Here is a 13112-nt window from a genome sequence, read left to right as displayed (position 1 = left end):
TTTTTTAACTTTCTGTTTTTCATTTGAAAAGTTTCTTTGTTGATCTGCAAGATCTGAAGGTTTTTGTATTTTTTGAAAATCTTTTTTTTTTTTTTTTGTAAACTTGTAGATCTTGCAAGATCTGGCAGTGAATTATTACTTCTTGAGATTTCTGTTTCAATATCTCCTATTTTTGGTACTGACCCGTTTGATCTACTGTTTTTGCATATCTGGTTCAACTCGTATTGAGTTTGGCGAGTTGAGTTGACTCAACCTGAGTACATACCGAGTTTCTGACACACTGTTGAGTTCATACTGAGTCACAATAACTCGGAGGGTTCCTATGCGTGGTTTGACTTTATGATTCAATTATTGATACCTTCTGGTTGATGTTTTATTCTGAAACCAACATTTTCAGAATCTGGTATTTTCTTTTAAAACCTCACTCACATTCTGTTATTGTAACCCTAAATAAATTGGAACCAGTCATTAAGGTAAGTAATCTACCATTACTTTCCTTTGTCCAGATCCCTTAAGAGGATCCAGGAATCTGAAGGAGTAATGAAATTAATTATTACCACCCCTTAGGTTGTTAAATAGCGCATATTATATTTGTCATCACTTACTAGTCTCTGCATAAATCTTGCTTATTAAATTCTCATACATACGTGTGTGTGTGTGTGTGTATCTATATATATATATATATATATATATATATTTTTCTTTAAACCTCACTCATGTTCTGTTACTGTAACCCTAAATAAATTGGAACCAGTTATTAAAGTAAGTAATCTACCATTACTTTCCTTTGTCCAAATCCGTTAAGAGGATCCCGAAATCTGAGGGAGTAGTGGAATTAATGATTACCACCCCTTAGGCTGTTAAATACTGCATATTATATGTGTCATCACTTAGTCATCTCTGCATAAATCCTGCATATTAAAATCTCATATATATATATATATATATATATATATTTGATTGCATTCTTGATATCTTCTTGTTAAATCTTGAAATTTGAGACTGCAATATTTTGTGTGCTGCACTGTTATAATTTTGAAAATACTTTGTCAATATGTCAACTTCTCAAATTTGATGTTGAAACCTGGAATAGTACTGGAGACTTTAGTCTCTAGCGTCAGAAAATGAGAGCTCTGTTTGTTCAACAGAGATGTGCAGGTGCCCTTGATGGCACCTGAACTACTGAAATTAGTACCTATAGGAGACAAGAATTAATTGAGATTGTCTGGAGCACCATTTTTCTGCACTTATTTGATAATGTAATTAGAAAGGTATGTGAAACTACTATTACTGAGGCATTATGAACAAAATTGGAAAGTCTATACTTAACCAAAACTATGCCTAATAAGTGCTACCTCCTAAGACAGTTTTATAACTTTAGGTTTGACCCCTCTAGTAGTCTAGAAGATAATATTGACAAATATACAAAATTAACTCAAGATTTAGCCAATTGTGATGAAAAGCTTTCTGATCAACAACAAGTTGTTGGTCTGTTAAATTCTCTAAGTGAGAAATATAGGGATGTTAAGAATGCTTTAGAGAATGAGAGAGAGGACCTTAATGTTGACATCATAATCACTGCTCTAAAAAATAAAGATCTAGAGTTACAAATTGATTCAAATCATTCAAAGGGAGGTGACGGTCTGCATATTAAAGAAAAACCCCTTCGTGGTAAGAAGCCAAATCAGTGTAATTTTATCTCCTCTAAGAAAGGAAAATATGTGCATCAGAAATTTAAAGACAAAAATAAGAATCAACTGAAAAATAAGAATCGAGCCAGGAAGTGCTATTACTATGGAAAGACAGGACACTTTATAAAAAACCGTTTTAAGAAAATCTCTGATTTAAAGGGAAATAATAATACTGATGGCTTTGCAGCAATTGCTTACAACCATGACCCTAACATTCAAGGGGTTGTCCTTGTCACTACAACCAGAAGGAATCCAAAAGAATGGGTCCTTGATTCTAGCTGTACCTTCCACATGTGCCCTATTAAAGATTGATTCTATGAATTTGTTGAACTTGATGGGGAAAAGATCCAAATGGGGAATGACATGAGTTGTCAAATAAAGGGTATTGGAAAGTTGAAATTAATGCTAAGAAATAACTGTATTCTTGAGTTAACCAATACCAGATATGTCCCTGAACTCAAAAGAAACTTAATCTACTTAGGAGAACTAGATAGCAACTATAACATTGTGATACATAAGGGTATTCTCAGCCTAAACCTTAGTAATAAAAATATAATCTCCTCTTCTAAGATAAATGAGATTTATACCATTTGTGCTGAACCTTTAGTAGGTCACAGTGCTACAGCCTTAAACTCTACTTTAACAAAATTTATAATCTGACATAGAAGGTTTGTCCACATTTCTAAAAAAAAGGGTTAATCTCTTTGAATAAACTTGGATGTTTTGAAAATGATAACATCAATAAGTTGGATTTTTATGAAGGCTGCATAATTGGAAAATAAACTAAAATACCTTTTAAAACTGGTCTTTACAAATCTACCTCCATCTTAGACTATTTACATGCTGACCTTTGGGAATTAGTTACTGTAAATACTCGAAGTGAATTTAGGTTTTATCTACTAATAGTAGATGATTTTTCAAGAAAAATATGGACATTCTTTTTAAAACAAAAGTTTGACACCTTTCAAAATTTCAAACATTGGAAATTAATGATTGAAAATTAGACAAATAAGAAAATCAAAGCACTAAAAACAGATAATGGACTCGAGTTTTGTAATTCTGAATTTAAATTTTTTTTTGTAAAGAATTTAGAATTTTGAGACACGGAAATGTGACTTACACTCCTCAGCAAAATGGTGTGGATGATATGATGAATAGGACTCTATTGGAAAGAGTCAGGTGTATGCTTCGCAGTTCTGGTCTTCCAAGACTGTTTTGGGGTGAAACTTTAAAAACTGCAACTTATTTGATAAATAGAAGTCCATCTAGTACTATTGATTTCAATATTCCTGAAAAATTGTGGTCAGGAACAATGTCAAACTATAGCAAACTTAAAGTTTTTGGTTATGTAGCATACTCTCATCAGAATGAAGGAAAATTAGAGCCTAGATCATTAAAATGTGTTTTTCTAGGATATGGGGAGGAGACAAAAGGATATAGGCTGTGGGTTAAAGAACAAAATAGCTACAATGTTATAGTTAGCAGAAATGTTATCTTCAATGAAGACATATTTCCCTGTAATAGTTCCACAACCTCAAAACCTGAAGAACCTGTATTAATGAGGGAAACTGTTGTGGAAAATCAATCTGAAGTCATTGAAGATCAAAATGATTTGATTGAGGTGGAGTCTACTCAATCAAATAATGACTTAAATCAAAATGATTCTGGATCTGAGACTGAATTTATAAATCCACCACTTGCTGATTATCAACTCACAAGAGACAAAGAAAGAAGGAACATAATACCTTCAACTAGATTTAGAAATGATGACTTTGTTACTTTATTTTCTGTTTTAGACTCCTTAAACTCTGAACCCAACAGTTTTGAAGAAGCAATAAATTGTCCTGATTCTAAGCTTTGGAAAAAAGCCATGAATGAGGAAATGAATTCTCTAACAAAAAATAAAACATGGGTTCTAGTCAACAGACCCAAAGATAAAAAGGTAGTTGACTGCAAATGAATTTTTAAAATTAAAGAAGGAGACTCTAAAACAAGAAATAGAAGATATAAGGCAAGATTAGTGGCAAAAAGTTTCACACAAAAGAGGGATAGATTTTAATGAGATTTTTTCACCAGTTGCCAAATACACTTCAATCAGAATTTTATTGGCTTTAACTACCCACTTTGATTGAGAACTGGAACAACTTGATGTCAAAACAGCCTTCCTTTATGGTGACCTTAATGAAATTATATACATGAATCAACCTGATGGTTATGAAGTTGAATCTAAGACAGGAAAGGTTTGTTTGCTGAAGAAGTCTCTTTATGGGCTAAAACAGGCCCCCAGACAGTGATATATAAAATTTAACTCTTATGTTCAGACTTTGGGGTTTGAAAAAAGCAACTATGACTCCTGTTTTTTTTTTCAAAGGGTCAGGTAGACCCGAATCCATTTATCTGTTATTGTATGTGGATGATATGTTATTTGCTTGTCATGATAAATCTGAAATTGAATCTGTTAAGATGAAGTTAAAGTCTGAATTTGAAATGAAAGATCTAGGTCCAGCTAGTAGAATTCTTAGCATGAAAATTGTAAGAGATAGGTCCAGCTGTATTCTTATTTTAAAACAGTCTGCTTATATAAAGAAAATACTTGAAAAGTTTTCTATGATTGAATGCAAGCCTGTATCATTGCCTATTGCTAATAATTTTAAACTCTCTAGTGATCAATCACCTAAATCATATGATGAATTAAAAAGAATGGAGAATGTGCCTTATGCTAATGCTGTAGGATCCATCATGTATCTCATGATTTGTACCAGACCTAATTTAACTCATGAAATTAGTATTTTAAGTAGGTTTATGGCAAATCCTAGGGAAACACACTGGTTAGCAATAAAGTCGATGTTTAGGTACTTGAAAGGTTCAATTGACCTAGGATTAAAGTTTAAAAGAACTAATGAAGGTATAATCTTATAGGGTTATACTAATTCAGACTTTGCTGGTGATCTAGATAGGAGAAGATCAACGTCCTCTTACATTTTTACTTTGTGTAATAGTTGCATTAGTTGGAAATCTCAACTGCAAAAATTGGTTGCATTGTCCTCAACAAAGGTTGAGTACATTACTGCATGTGATGCTGTGAAATAAAGCATTTTGTTAAGAAGATTGTTAAATGAAATTGGTTTTGTTAATGAATCTGTTAGTATTCATATTGATAATCAAAGTGCCATTCATTTAAGTAAAAACTCAGTTTATCATGACAGAACAAAGCATGTTGACATAAAATTTCATTTTGTAAGAAATATGGTTGAGCAGGGTCTGATCAGTCTTGTTAAAATTCCTACAGAATTTAATCCTTCTGATTTAGGAACAAAAATTCTGACACTTAGTAAATTTACAAATTGTTTGAAAATTCTGAACATCATCTGAAAGACTGATCAGGTGATATTCAGAAGTTCATTTTTTGAAAACCAAGCTAACTTTAAATTTTTCTTTTTTACAGGTTCTTAGAGCTAATGAAGTCAAGTAAAGCTTGAACCCACTAGTTGAAACAAAGAAATAGTTCAGCAAGGTGGAGATTGTTAAAGAAATGGGCTGCCTCACTATTTCTTTATTGGGCCTTATTACTTAAAATTGTCGGAGGCCCAGTCCCTTAACAATGTCGCATTTTGGAAAAACGTTTTCTCACGCCTCTTATGGAAGAGTGTGTGCTGTACACGTGGCACACTCTCAACCATTGGATGAAGTTAGTTCAGTAACCGTATTTTTCATTTACTTCACTTGACCCTTGGTCTTTCGTTTGGCTTGACTTTTACACTGATTTCTAGAATACTCTTTTCTCTCTCCGTGCGTGTGTGTGTGCGAGGGTTTTCTTCTTGATCTTTTCTCTCTGAAAATGAAACAAATCTTCTTCTGTTAGAAAGGAAAGTAGTAATAATCTGCGTGATCATTTGAGAGGAATTTTTGTAATAAGAAAAGAGGCTAGATAGATCGAAGAAATCTCTGATTTCTTCGAACATTTGTATGATTACTTTGTGAAATTTAGTGAATCTTGAGCATACTCTTGACTGAGGCTCAATGGGTGATTAGGTTCTTCTGGACTGAACATCCGGGCTCTTTTGGAGCAAAAACATATCTGGTGTTCTATTTTACTTTTTTTAATTTTCTGCGATTTTTGATTCGTAAACCTTTAAGAACATACGAGTTTATTGTATCTTTGGGACCAATAGGGTGGTTTGTATACAAAGTCAAAGTACTTATTTCACTATAGCGTGGGTTGCTGACCCATAAACCAATTTGTTATTGATGAATCACTTAGAAGAATATAATTTAGGGAAAGGGAAATGTAAAAATTAAAAGAAGTGACAACTGAAGATTAAAAAGGTTAAGCAACTCATCAAATTCTAGATAATTAGCTGTTTTTATTACAAGTTTACAACCCAGTGCGTGGTATTTCGACTTTTTACAAGGCTAGTTCCAAACCTTTCTAACCAAAAAAGTGGATAGGATTGAATTGACGGTGAGGTCACCAGTTCTCGATTGAACCTTTCTAACCAAACCTTTCATCTTTACTATCGCATTTCTAAGAAACTGAAAAATAAATCTTTATTGGCCAAATTTTTTACTTGAAAAAGTGAATACCTAATTCACTTACGGGCTAGAAAAATTCAGCGTCGAGCCGCCCTTAGTAGATAGAATAAAGTCATTTAATCAAGCTTAAAAATAGGCAATAAAGAGATAGATTGATAAGTCAGAAAATGATGATGTGTTTTTATTTTAATTTTTCAAACTATCCAATTATACGTCGACACGTGTCTCATTTGAGCCCCTGTTTGGTTTCCATTATTTCTTCATTAAAATGAAAAATATAATCGTTATCCATCACATTAAGTTATTAAATTTATATTTATATTTTTTGTGTAGAACTCGTAATGATTATATTTTTTATTTTCATTTTTCTGAAAATGAGAAATAAATTGGGGCTGAATTTGAATTCAAATCTATAAATGATATATATTGGTGCAGTTGCATCTGTGTCAGCTTTAGCCATCAAATCACCTGATAATAACATGTTGGGACCTTTGAATTGTCGTATTAAGAGGCACAGAGAATACACGCGTAGAGTGCATAAACTGTGGTAGGGGTGTGTGGCATCCACATGTCTTTGGCATAAAGTGTAGGGCACAATTTGAAACCAAATTTTGTTGTTTACTTTGCTGGATCATATATACCGTGATGATACCAAGAATCAAGATATAGCAAGAACTATTTTGTCTTTAATTGAAACTTCAGGTGGTTCTCGAAAAGAAAAGGAAAAAATTAAAAAATTGAGAAAATTAAATAGTACTGAATCTCACAAAATGTATGATCAATGTTATGAATGTGTTATTAAACTTTGATTGAAAAGAAAAATTAATTATTTTTATTATACAGACAAACATTTGACTCAATTATTTCAATAATATTTTACTTTTAATTTTTCAAAATGTATTTGATTTATTTAACCCTTTAGTTACCATAAATGTATATGTACATTTGACATATTCATTTCATTTGTGAGCTTTCAATAATGTATGAATTTTCTATTATTAATTTTCAATTAATTAACATTCACGTTCATTTAATGAGTATTCATATTCATAATGTATTTCAATTTTATTAATTCTAATTAAATTATTAATTAGAATTTCACTTTTAAGAATGTATATCATTATTCACATCTATGTATAAAATTGAGTTTTACTTAATTAAAAATTAAATAAATAGTTTAACATTAATTGTCACGTATTCCTTGATATAAATTTTAAATTAATTAACATTTATGCATCTTTAGATATTATTTTTACAGAATATATAAAACATTTCATAATAACGTGCTATGCATGTTCAATGTTAACTAGTGATATGAAGATTGTGGACGTTTAACGCAAGAAAAGAAGTAGAAAAGATAAATCTTTATGGAATAATATTTAAAACTGAAAATTGACATTAATTAATAGGAAAATTGCAATAGCGGTCCCTCACTTTTCACTCTTTTGCAGGCTTCATTCTAACCTTCAATTTGTATCAATGGAGGTTCCAAATCTTTTATAAATCAGCAGTAGAGATCTAAATGGATAATATTGTTGACCAACAAAATTGATTTTGACAAAATCTAAAGGGTAAAAATGGTAAATTCATTATTTTTCATATAAAACAATTAAAATAATTTTAAAAATTTAACAAAAGAAACATGATCTATTCATCTTCCCCACGCTACCCTATCTCACCCCACCGCCACCAAAATCAAATCAGTACGCAACCCTACCTCCTGCTTTTTTCTACAGCCACAGCCCGTCCCACCACTCTTCGCCACCGTAGCCTCCGACTTCTCCACCAATCCCCTCCTCTACCTCCATTCCATTTTAATTACCCAATTTCAATAATTATATCAAACACCACACAGGCATCCTAAAATCTTCCATTTTGACAGAATTAATTGACAAATGTAATGAATGTAGCAACATGGGTTGGAACCTATTTTACAACTACAATCCAAAACAGTTTTCAATTCATTGAATTCTAAAATGGTTCTTAATCTGCCCTCTCTCTTGAATTTATCCACGGCTTCATTTGTCTGAGAAGGTTTGGGAAAATTGTGGGGGGGGGGGTACCTTTTGGAATTTAAATGAGAAAATTACCTTGTTGGGATTTGTTGATAGTGGGGTGAAAGGTGTTCTGGCTATGGTGGCGATCCCAAACAAGGATAATTGCAGCAGCGAAATGTGTGGTTGCGATTTGTCGTGGCGGTCCCAAATCGGGATAATTGCAGGACAAGTAAAGGTTTGGTGGCTATGGGGATGGTCCTAAACCGGGATAGCTGCAGCGGAGAAGCTTTGGAAAAGGTGTGGTGGCCGTGGCTCTGATTTTTTGGTTTGGGTAGGATGGGTGAAGCGGAGATGAATATATATATTTTTAATTATTTTAAGAGTGTGTTTGATTGACATGGAAAATAAGGAGATTAATAGTTTTTTTTTTTTTTTTTTAATTGTTTTATTGGATTCAATAGCAAAGTGACCTTTTTACTCATTTAAATTGATCAAAGTCCAATTTTGTTGGTCAATTAACAATCAAATCCATTTTGACCCCTGCTCCCAATTTATCAAAGGTTTGGCACTTTTGTTAACACAAATTGAAAATCATGATAAAGTTTGTAAAGAAGTGAAAGATTAGGGATCGCTGATGTAATTTCCCCTTATTAATTAACCGGGCGTTGTGCCTCCAATTAAGAAAAAGTTAAAACAGCATGTCAGCTGTATTTTTACACATGATGCCATGCCACTGTCTTTATAAAGTTTACATTCAACAAAAATGAGTTATGTACATCATCTCTCTCTCTCTCAATTCTTTCTTCAGCATCAATGGCTCAAGGAATGGGAAAATCTTTGTTGAATCAACACACAGAAGAGCACTTCACTGCTGGAGAAATTGTTCGTGACATAATCATCGGTGTTTCAGACGGACTTACAGTACCTTTTGCGCTTGCTGCCGGTCTGTCCGGCGCCAATGCGTCGTCCTCCATAATTCTCACCGCTGGCATAGCCGAGGTAGCTGCCGGAGCCATCTCCATGGGACTTGGAGGGTAAACTCTCGGATTCAGCCTCAAAACATTATAATTTCTTTGTATTTTGTATAATATGAATTTATGTTGTATGAAATTCAGGTATCTTGCCGCCAAAAGTGAGGCAGATCATTATATGAGAGAAATGAAAAGAGAACAGGAAGAGATCGATGATGTGCCTGATACAGGTGAGATGGGTTTCTCTTATACTATATATACACTACACTCAAACATGTGAAGTCTTTGGTTCTTGTAGCAAAAAAAAATAATAATAATAATAATAAATAAATAAATAAATTTGTCAAGATTCATAGATGGATTACTTCTAGATAGGGTGAATGTGAGCTTCAATTAGGTTTAATTATAATAGACACCATTTTTTTTTTCTAATATGCAGAAGCTGCCGAGGTTGCAGAGATACTATCTGAATATGGGGTTCAGCCACATGAATACATGCCAGTAGTGAATGCTCTGAGGAAGAATCCGCAGGCATGGCTGGATTTTATGATGAAGTAAGTTTACATATGAAAGCAGGACGATAGCATTGAAAAAGTGGAGAAGAAAGAGGGTGAAGAATGTCGTGTTTGGCTAAGCTTAAAAGTTACTTGAAAACACCTTTTTTAAATGGAAAACATTATAATAATTTTGTTCAACTCTGAGGATCAACAATCTTATTGAACATATTTGAAATCGACTAATTTGGTATGTTCTTCAAAATTAGAACTAAAGAATGTACAAATAGATATTCAATAAGTGGACATGTATTATAATGGCACAAATCTTATTACTCAAGGGGGTTTAGGTCGGATTTGAAGCTTATGACCAGTGGACATCTTCAATAGATTGTCCATTGCAAGATTAAGAAATTTGTTTCGAGGTTAATGATTAAACACTTGACAAAATTCCAAATATATAAGCATAGGTGGCAAGTACCTTTCTCCTTTTCATAATGTTATTCATCATCAGTAGTGATTATCATAGATTTAAGTGCTAGTGAACTCACTCACTCACACATTGACCGAAAATGATGTAGTTTTATAGTGTAAGAGCATGTTTCGTGTGGAGTGTTGAATAGTACGATAATGTACAAGATTTTAATTTACATTCGCTATTTTCCAACTAGCATCACTCTATTCCTATATCTCATTGGCACAACTTCATCTACAAGTGCAGGTTTGAGCTGGGATTGGAGAAGCCAAATCCAAAGAGAGCACTTCAAAGTGCATTCACTATTGCAATTGCTTACATTGTGGGTGGAATGGTGCCACTAATTCCCTACATCTTCATTTCAACTGCAAGAAAAGCTGTGATTGCCTCTGTACTGTTAACTCTACTGGCATTGATGATCTTTGGTTACGCAAAAGGTTACTTCACTGGGAATAAACCAATTAAGAGCGCTCTACAAACTGCACTAATTGGAGCTATTGCATCTGCTGCTGCTTTTGGCATGGCCAAAGCTGTTCAAGGATAGGATTAGGATTTACATTACATTCTAGGTACTTGAGCTTTTTCTGGGACAACCTTTGACTTTGAGATTGTATTGTTTTATCTGTGTTGATTTTATTTTACAGCTTTGAGACATTTGCATTGATAGATATAAACTGTATCGTTACTTTTCTTAACCCTTCTTGTTTTGGTCAACAGTTTTTATGAAAAACTTACCTCATAACCTGTTGGGTTGAGTCAACAGATTTTATGAAACCTGGCTAGTTTTTAAATTTTTATCGATTTGATTGGAAATCAGTGTAATAAAGAAGCCTGGATTGAATTGACGATCGAGTCACTAGTTTTTCAATCGAGCCATATCGGCCAATCGGGGTTTTAATACACTGTTTGAATCACGAGACCTTTTTATCTTATTATCACATTTCTAAGAAGCTAAAAAATACAAAGTAATAATGTTTATTGGCCGAACCATCGCTTGAAAAACTCACCACTGAGCTTCCCTCAGTGGTTATTGTTGCAGGTGCATCTGCTTCAGCATAATGCAAATCACATAATAATAAATATTGGTCAGGGTTTGGTTCGATTTGATTCGATCTTTTTGCTTTATTTAGCCCATGTTTGGTTACGAATAAAAATATGATTTTAATCTAAATTAAAGTCACACAATCAATATTAACCACATTTTTCATAAATCCCACAAAGTTTTAACTATACATTTCAAAAACTTCTATCACGATTTATCAAAAAATCTAATTTTAATCTCTACTAAACATTCTCTTAAAGTAAAATTGTCGTATCATATACACGCGTAGTGTGCATAAAGTGCGGTAGGGAAGTGTGGCATCCACATGTCTTGTGCATAAAGTGTAGTGTACAATTTGAAGCCAAATTTTGTTGTTTAGTCTGCTCGATCATATATACCTAGATGATACCAAGAATCAAGATATAGAAAAAATTTATTTTATCTTTTAGTTGGAACTTTATGCTGTCCTCGAAATAAAAAATAAAATAAAATCAAGAAAGATATCAAAAAAATTAAAAAATTAAAAAAAAATTAAAGCTGATCTTACCAATATAGTTATGGGCACTCAACTTTTGATTATTAAAATTTGGATCTCTAAATTATTTGAATAAATAAATTAGGCTTCTTGCGTATTCGAAACCATCAATATGGACATAAAAAATTATACACAAGTTGAAGTTGGAGAGTCGGACTATTTAAGAAAACATTTTTCTTAACATCATCCACATTGATTCTTTCAATCATGTAGACCAGATTCAAATATTTAAATAGTTTCAAGACTCGTGATTTTACTTTTGAAAGTAGGAAATACATAATCATACCGTGTAAAAGGTTAGAAAGACCAGCATTAAAAGATAATTAAGAAATAACGAATTGAGGTTTTGAGTATAAAATTTGCATTTTATTAATATTACATTTTTCATGGTTATTTTTTCCTTTGTAGGCTTCATTCGAAACTTATATTTGTCAACACAATATATGAATGCATATAAATTTCTGCCTTTGAATAGCATGCTTTTTTTGTCACTGCTCCAGGCTAACTTGATAAACTAAACAAATATCCCTCTAATCTGATTCAAACTGACCCGAACCAAATCGTTTTAGCAGTTTGAATCGATTATGTTAGTGATTTATCGACCCTAAGCTGATGCCCTTTTTGGCGATTTGGATCAATTAAGTGAACATCTTTCGTAGTAGCGGAATCAAGAGAAAGAATAACGAAGGTGATTTCACTATATTTTTGACAATGCGCATACCTAATCATGAGAATAGTTATGTTAGTTGTAAATTAATCATTTGTCATCTTGACTTTAACAAATAATCACAAGGCCAATTAGGGGTGGGCACATGTCGGATTGGATTCAGACACAACCCAATAACCGAAATACCAACCCAAAATCGAATAGACAAGATGAGTAAATCAATCCTAACAAATTTGATTAAACCGATAGTTCAGGTCGGGTGAAATTTCAACTTTAAATCCAACCAATAAAATGAATAAACTGATTCAAATCAACCCAAGTCTGTTAGTATCGGTTCAATTTGTTGAGTTGAAAATGGTCTTTCTCTTGAAAATTAACTTTTTTTCCTTTTCATTTTTTTTTGGGAAACACAACCCCCCAAATAGAGGTTTTCGAGTTGGTCCAAACCTACCTGGAAATCAAACCAACATCGTCCAAATTGATTTGAGTCAGTTTGTTTTGGCACTTTGGATTGATTAGGCCGGTAATTTGCCCATCCCTAAAATTGATGCCTTTTTTTTTGTCGAGTGAATGGAAGAAGTCCAGTAGTTAATTCAGGCATGTATATTCAACCAACTACTTCTAGGCGCTTAATATTGTTGCCTTAAAACCGATACAACTGCTAACCAAATCTTATTTTCAATTCATACAGGCACCAAATGGCAAAT

General features: G+C 32.8%; 1 protein-coding gene across 1 annotated transcript; it reads left to right on the top strand.

The window, feature by feature from the left end:
* Positions 1–8977: 8977 nt before the first annotated feature.
* LOC111396437 (vacuolar iron transporter 1) lies at positions 8978–10856 on the top strand. Its single transcript, XM_023022875.1, has 4 exons — positions 8978–9255; positions 9337–9422; positions 9632–9746; positions 10408–10856. Exons 1-4 carry the CDS (start codon positions 9035–9037, stop codon positions 10703–10705), a joined length of 720 nt encoding a protein of 239 aa, XP_022878643.1. The 5' UTR covers positions 8978–9034; the 3' UTR covers positions 10706–10856.
* Positions 10857–13112: the final 2256 nt, after the last annotated feature.

Source organism: Olea europaea, chromosome 6 (assembly GCF_002742605.1).
Source record: "Olea europaea var. sylvestris chromosome 6, O_europaea_v1, whole genome shotgun sequence".
In the NCBI taxonomy this organism is placed as follows: domain Eukaryota; kingdom Viridiplantae; phylum Streptophyta; class Magnoliopsida; order Lamiales; family Oleaceae; genus Olea; species Olea europaea.
Note: the sequence above shows the minus strand (reverse complement) of the source record. Positions and strands in the feature narration are given on the sequence as shown.

Coding starts and splice junctions, on each gene's coding strand:
- LOC111396437 (XM_023022875.1), top strand. CDS start 9,035: ATGGCTCAAGGAATGGGAAAATCTTTGTTGAATCAACACACAGAAGAG. Junction 9,256..9,336: donor ATCTCCATGGGACTTGGAGG/GTAAACTCTCGG, acceptor TATGAAATTCAG/GTATCTTGCCGCCAAAAGTG. Junction 9,747..10,407: donor TGGCTGGATTTTATGATGAA/GTAAGTTTACAT, acceptor CTACAAGTGCAG/GTTTGAGCTGGGATTGGAGA.